Source organism: Microtus pennsylvanicus, chromosome 11 (genome assembly GCF_037038515.1).
Source record: "Microtus pennsylvanicus isolate mMicPen1 chromosome 11, mMicPen1.hap1, whole genome shotgun sequence".
Classification (NCBI taxonomy): Eukaryota; Metazoa; Chordata; class Mammalia; order Rodentia; family Cricetidae; genus Microtus; species Microtus pennsylvanicus.
The window spans coordinates 47,123,347-47,130,797 of NC_134589.1; the positions used below are offsets into that span (position 1 = coordinate 47,123,347).

A 7,451-nucleotide genomic window follows, 5' to 3' on the forward strand; every position below is an offset into this window, starting at 1 on the left:
TCCTTAAGTGTCTTTCAGCCATTTTAGATTCCTCTGTTGAGAGTTCTCTGTTTAGTTCTGTACTCCATTTTTTTTATTGGATTTTTTCTTCTTTTGTTAACCATTTTCTTGAGTTCTTTGTATATTTTGGAGATCAATCCTCTCTCTGACGTGGGGATGATGAGGATCTTTTCCCATTCTGTAGGCTGCTGTTTTGTCTGTCTTGTTGACTGTATCCTTTGCTTTACAGAAGCTTTCCAGTTTCAGGAGGTTCCATTTATTAATTATTTTTCTCAGTGTCTGTGCTACTGGGGTTATATTTAGGAAGTAGTCTCCTGTGCCAGTGTGTTCAAGTGTACTTCCCACTTTCTCTTCTATGAAGTTCAGTATGGCTAGTTTATGTTGAGATCTTTGATCCATGAGGACTTGAGTTTTGTGCAAGGTGATAGATATGGGTCTATCATTCTTCTACATGATGATATCCAGTTAACCATTTGCTAAATATGCTTTCTTTTTACCATTTTATTTTTTGATTTTTTGTCAAAAATCAAGTGTTTGTAGGAGTGTGGATTAATATCTAGGTCTTTGATTTGGTTCCATTGGTCCTCCTGTCTGTTTTTATGCCAATACCAGGCTGTTTTTAGTATTGTAGCTCTATAGTAGAGTTTGAAGACAGGAATTGTGATGCCCCCATAAGTAAAGGACTGTCTTGGCTATCCTGGGTATTTTGCTTTTTCATATGAAGTTGAGTATTGTTCTTTTGAGTTCTGTGAAGAATTTTGCTAGGATTTTGATGGGCATTGCATTGAATCTATAATTTGGTAAGATTGCCATTTTTACTATGTTAATTCTACCTACCCAAGATCATGGGATATCTTTCCACTTTCTGGTGTCTTCTCCAATTTCTTTTTTCAAGGATTGAAAGTTCTTTTCATACAGGTCTTCTACTTGTTTGGTTAGAGTTACTCTGAGATATTTTATGCTATTTGTGGCTATTGTGAAGGGTGATGTTACTCTGATTTCTTTCTCAGCCCATTAATCATCTGTGTAAAGGAGGGCTACCGGTTCTTTTGTGTTAATCTTGTATCCTGCTACATTACTGAAAACGTTTATGAGTTGTAGGAGTTCATCTGGTGCCCCATGTTGGGTGCTCTTCTGTTGTCTGTGGTTTTTGCCCTGCCCAGATCTTGCTGTCAGTAAGTCTCAAAGAAATTATACAGAGATTTACATTAATTATAAAACTTATTGGCCCATTAGCTCAGGCTTCTTAATTAACTCTTATAACTTAAATTAGCCCATTATTCTTGTCTGTTAACCACGTGGCTTGGTACCTTTTTCAGTGAAGCAATCACATCTTGCTTGCTCTGTGGCTGGGTCACAACTGAGGAAATGAGCTTTCCTCTTCCCAGAATTCTCCTGTTTTCATTGCCCCACCTCTATTTCCTGCCTGGTTGTCCCGCCTATACTTCCTGCCTGACTACTGGCCAATCAACATTTTATTAAACTAATGAGTGACAAATCTTACGGTGTACAAGAGCATTATCCCACAGCAATCGTTATTCTAGTGAAAGCAATTATTAAATAAATGAAGAAATAAAAAATTCATAACAAGCCAAAGCAAATGAAATCCTTTATTTTCTTCAAATCTAAGAAATTTGAGGTGAGGGGTGAGTGATCAGGGCTGTGATAGAACATATGTAGGATTTAGAAGGAGACACTTGAGGCAGAAATTACTGGAAGATCTCAGCAGAGGGAATTGAGAACACCTTCAGTTTCTCTGCAGAAGTCACTGGCTTCAGGAGAAGGAGACTTTGCCCTTGAGAATTCTGACAAGTGCCCCCTTCATGTCCTTGTTCCGCAGGCTGTAGATGAAGGGATTCAGGAGTGGAGTCACCACTGTGTACATGACAGCAGCTGCTGTGTCCTCTACCACAGAGTTGGAGGATGAGGATGAGGGGCACAGATAAGCCCTTATCACTGTTCCAAAGAACAGGGCCACCACAGCAAGGTGGGACCCACAGGTAGAAAAGGCCTTGCGCCTCCCCTGGGCAGAAGGGACTCTGAGTATAGCTGACACAATGCGGATATAAGACACAAGGATGAGCAAAAAGGGGATTAATATGACAGCACCCCCCAAGAATAGAAGCACAAGCTCATTAATTCTGGTGTCAGAGCAAGCGATCTTCATCAGGGGTCCCAGGTCACAGAAGAAATCTGGAATGACCTTCTTGGAGCAGAAGGAGAGACGGAACATGAGGAAGGTGTGTGTCATGGCAACAAGATTTGTAAGGGTCCAACAGGCTGTCACCAAGAGTGAGCAACGCCTGAAGCTCATGATCATCGTGTAGTGGAGAGGGTGACAAATGGCCACAAATCGGTCATAGGCCATTGTGGCCAGGAGGAAGATGTCCATGTCTCCAAAGGTTAAGAAGAAGTAGAGCTGGACCAGGCATCCTGCATAGGAAATGGTCCTGCTCTGGGAGTGGATGTTCACCAGGGCCTTGGGTACCGTGGTGGAGGTGAAAAGGATGTCAGCACAGGACAGGCTGGCGAGGAAGAAGTACATGGGGGCGTGGAGTCGAACATCAGTAACAATGGCCAGGACAATGAGCAGATTGCCAGCCACGGTGACCAGGTACATCCACAGGAAGAGCAGGAAGAGGATTTGCTGCTGTTCTGGCTGCTCTGAGAGTCCCCAGAGGAGGAATTCAAAGGTGCCAGTCTGGTTCCTTCTTGCCATGAGCACAGAGGTCAATGAGGGAAGTCCTGAGCTTGCTTTCTGAGATGGTTTCACTCTAGAAGATTGCTGCACACACCCTTCTCTGAGCTCTAGAGAAGAATCACAGAGTTTGTATAGTAACCATCTGGTTTATTCATAGGACACTTAATACAGCCTGCCCAAGATGCTCTTCCAGAAAGTTCTGCAAGATGCAAATGATGACCATTGAAACAATCTTCTTGGCTGCTTTTCTACATTTCATCTGGCTACCATATCTTTGATTGTATTATAATTTTATTTAGCAATGTTATAAGGATCTAAGAAGATTTGCTCACCCACGCTTATATGTTCTATAGGCACTGAAGGTCAATTCTGCATTCTGGCTTAGTGCCAGAAAACTAACAGTAATAATATTTAACCTCAGACATAATTATCTACACTGCAATCTTAGGCCCTTTGGATTCAGCCTGCCAAACCCACTCAAACCACTCTTTGATCAGTTTGCAGCTGTTCTGATCCAACAGTGTCACAAACTTAATATTCTGAAGACAACAGCTCATGCTTCCCATTCTTCTAGAAATCATGTTTCTCCAGTAAGAAATATACTTAGTAAAGACCTGTGATATCTAGACTATTCTCAGAGATCCAGTGGGTACTACCTCCCCAAATCCATCCCAGGACTCTTCCTTCTTCTAATGGTCACTGTTCTACATGTGTTGGATTATCATAGACTACCCATAAATATGTGAAATTATGTGTCAGTTACAAAATAAAGTAATTTTAATTATGTAAATTACTGACTGCCTAAAAATATTCATAATAATATTCACACATCAGAGCTTATGGAATATTATTAGCCCAGCAAAGGAGAATACACTGCCTCAAACACCTTCACAAGATTCAATAAACCATACAATACACAGGGACAAGAGCAAAGTGGAGGAAAGCAGGAAGAAGGAAAACATTTAAAGTCAAAATTAAGCTCAACATCAGAAAAGTAACAAAATATTTTTTAGTTATATCTAACAGTTTGTCTACACACAAAGGAATGAATTAGAACCCCTACCTCAGAGCATATACACCCCTAATTCAGAATGGACAAAGGCCTAACACGTAAGAACTAAAACTGTGAAAGTTTTTGAATAAAATACAAGTCACAATTTTCAAGTAAATGAATGGTTTCTTAGAAACGACACCAAAGTACACGTCACATGATAACATGACACTAAAGAAAACACCATCAAATTGCGTTTAATTTTAATTAAATTAAAAATGAATTTGAATATAGCTTTAATCCAACTAATTAAAACATTTGTACTTTGAAGGATATTCCCAAGAATTTAGAAAGTGTGAGGGCTTTTATTCTTTGAGACAGGTTCTGTCCTTAAATTCTCTACATAGCTAAGGATAACCTAGAATTACTGATCCTTCTGCCTCCATCTCCTGAGTTTTAGATATTGGGCATGTACTAATGTGCTCCATTTGGGGAGTAGGGATTAAAATTTTATCTAGGATATATAAGCAACAGTTACAACTTGATAAAGAGACAATAGCTAACAGCGATATATTTTAAGCATTTTCCAGTGAACACTTTCCCAAGCGAGTTTACTGAAACCATATGGTCAGATGTACTCTTCTTCCAATCTGTGTAGCTGTCCCCTAGAAGGCATAGCTGTCTGCACTAATGTTTTCATATAGAAAATATTTTTTGTCAACAACCTAGAAACAAAATTGTTTCAAAGGAGAGTGAGAGACACACACACAATGAGATGCCACTTCCCGCCTTCTCTAGGTCATCAGGCCAGTAAGTCCAGGTAACATGAACTGTATCAAGGATGAGAAAACGCTGAGGTCCTAGGACCCTGCTGGTGGAATGTGAAACAGTGTGAACAATAGGGAAAACAATGTGACATTTCTCAAAAGGCTCATCATAGCGTTATATGGCCTCGTTACACCCAGGAAAAGCAAAAACGTGTACATAAACTTCTGAACATTATTCATTATAGACAAAAGCTGAAAACAACCCAAATGCCTACCAGTTGGTGAAGGGATCCATGGTGAGACAGCAGTGCCCCTGGACACTAGAGCACAGATGTCAACATGTGCCTGGAAGTTGATCTGTTCTGCATCAGAACTGGGGCTGCAGCCTAGGGACTCATATTTCCAACAAGCTCCAGGTGATGCTGATGCTGGGCAGGGAGGGCATGGTACCCTCCTCAGTCAGTCCTTGCTGTACAAAATGAGCTGCTAATGACTGAAGTCTGCATTGGGAATCCTAGCAACCATGTGAAATGCAAGGTCCTGGACAAGCCTCATTTAAACACTTCTATCAAAAGGAAAAGTTTGTAGAATATTTAGAGTAATCTGAATATGGGCCAGTGGAAGAACAGAATTAAATTGGTGTTGTAAATGCTTTTTAGGGGATATGTAAGAGGCTTCTTCTTAAGATATAGACTGAATTTTTGGGGGTGTAATACCACAGTAGCTATAATTTGTTTTGACATATGTCGACATAAAGATGTGAGTTATTACAACCTACATGGATACAGACAATATTAAATGGGTGTTCTAGAAATAAGAACCTATTTTGTGCAATTAAACCTTAAGATACGCTTTCCAAATTCAGATGCCAAAGTCAAAGAGAATAAAATAATGGAAAAAGGAGCTACAGGAATAAAAAGTAAAATCCGAAGATCCATTTCAAGAATCTGTAAACCCCATGGGAAGAAACGAAGTAAAGTGCTGGAAGCTGAAGCAACTTCTACTAAGATGGAATGACCCTGCTTTTATAAACATAACTGCTTTCCTAGATTCTGCATGTAGTTTTAAAGATTAAGAATAACCATATATCCTAAAAGTTTTTAGTGTCAAAGATTCATTCACTGAACTCTATTAACACTAGCAAGCATCTTTTGAGAATATTCTGAGATATTGTTCACAGTTGTTCACCTAGTTTGCTTTGTTTGACCATTTATCTCCATTTGCTTGTGAGGTAGCTGGTGCTCAGAGATCTTTTCTAACACACTGTGAAACTTTCCCCAAACTCCAAAATTTGGACCTTTTCTGGACCATATCAGTTTGACTCTTCTCTCTTGTTTTTGGGTGAACTCAAATCAAAATGTGATTATAATACAATTGCAATTAAATCATTAGTGGAAATTCTTAAGTCTAACTTCAAATAATAAACAATGATCCAACTATATACCCTGGTTCCTCTCCATTATACCATTCACCTGATGGTATGATGGGTTCACATGACACTCTATATAGGCTAATGTTGTTTTGTTTTCTTCTTTTGATGCCTTTAAAAATGTATTATTTCTATCATCTTTTGAGATTATATGATTGCATCATTTTCCCCTTCCCTTCAAAACCTCCCATACATCTCAGCTTGTTCTCAACAAATTCATGGATTCTTTTTTACTAATTGTTGTTATATTAATATATATGTATACACACATTTATGCATATATACTATGATACATACACACACAGATACAGCCTGCTCAGTATAATGTTCTTTGTAATCATGTTTTCAGGGCTGACCATTTGGTATTCATTACCAACTGGTGTGCTCTTCCCTGGAGAGGACTATTTCTCCTGATCTCAGCATTCCTTAGTTCCCTGTTTTAGATTTTTTTGTGTGTTCATCCAGACTGAAAACACAATACATACTTGTAACATGCTGTGGTTGAGAGACATACAGCACACTCCTGGAGCATATGATGCTAATGCAGCCAGAACATTGCAGCTCTTCTGTGTCCAAGGGAATGTGCACTCACTGCCACCAGTACCAGACCAGGGTGGAGGTGGAAAGGACAAGTGAGATTCTGAACTGCTAGGGAGAGACTTCAGGGTGTCTGGGATCTGAAAGGACAGCTCCTCCCCTGGACTAGAACAGAACATATTACACTGAAGCCTGGCTGTGCCAGACCTGAGAGCTCAAGAGCAAAGAAAGATCACCCAAACTTGAGGAAGGGGACACTTTCTGGAAAACTGAGCAGCGTGTTCCTGCCAGTGCCTCAGTTGAGACTTGAGTAGAATAGGAAAACAAAACAAAACCAAACCAAAAAGCAAAACACAAGGCAGCAGACCTGAATGCAATGGGTTCTTTATGGACCCTGATGCCGAAACTCTTAAATCGTAAATCCTCCCAGAGGGACTAGCAAACCTTACTGCAGTTCTGTACTGAGCAAGGAAGGTAAGGGTCATGAGTTGCCTGAAGGTTACACAAGAGAAAACAACAAAACCTGGGCGTGATCTCTACTCTTTTTGATTCTAAATGGCCTGCTGTGGTGTGGTGTGCTTTAGACAGAACGATAGCCTTTCAGAAACCATGCTTGAACCAAAATCAGTTCCTTTTGGCAGCTGTTGTCCAGTGACAGGGGCTTTCTTCCACGGTGGTCTAACAGACCCTGCTTTGTGGCTCCTTAGCTGTCGTTCTGGGCTCGCTCGGTACAGGTGGTCTCCTAGGTATCCAACCCTTATCTTTTCCACAAACAGCCCCACCGTTGTTATATGTGTACTGTTAGTTTAATGAGATAATTTTCAGTTCCTTAGCCAGGAAGATTTTCTGTTAACACATACCTGGACTTCAGGTCTGGAAACTGCTCTTCACATTCCTTGGAAATAGGAGCTCCTTCAGCAACCTCTATCCTGTGCCTTCATTAAATTCATACCAGTTCCCAAAGACCGTGAAGCCTTTCTGGAACTGGTTAGTCAGAAATTAAATTTCACTGCCTCCACTTTAACA

The 7,451-nt window shown here is 40.2% G+C and overlaps 1 protein-coding gene across 1 annotated transcript; it reads right to left on the reverse strand.

Moving 5' to 3' along the window:
* Positions 1-1,774: 1,774 nt before the first annotated feature.
* Positions 1,775-2,719, reverse strand: LOC142831913 (olfactory receptor 1P1-like). The gene has a single exon (XM_075942336.1). It carries the CDS (start codon positions 2,717-2,719, stop codon positions 1,775-1,777), a length of 945 nt encoding a protein of 314 aa, XP_075798451.1.
* Between the last annotated feature and the right edge of the window lie 4,732 nt (positions 2,720-7,451).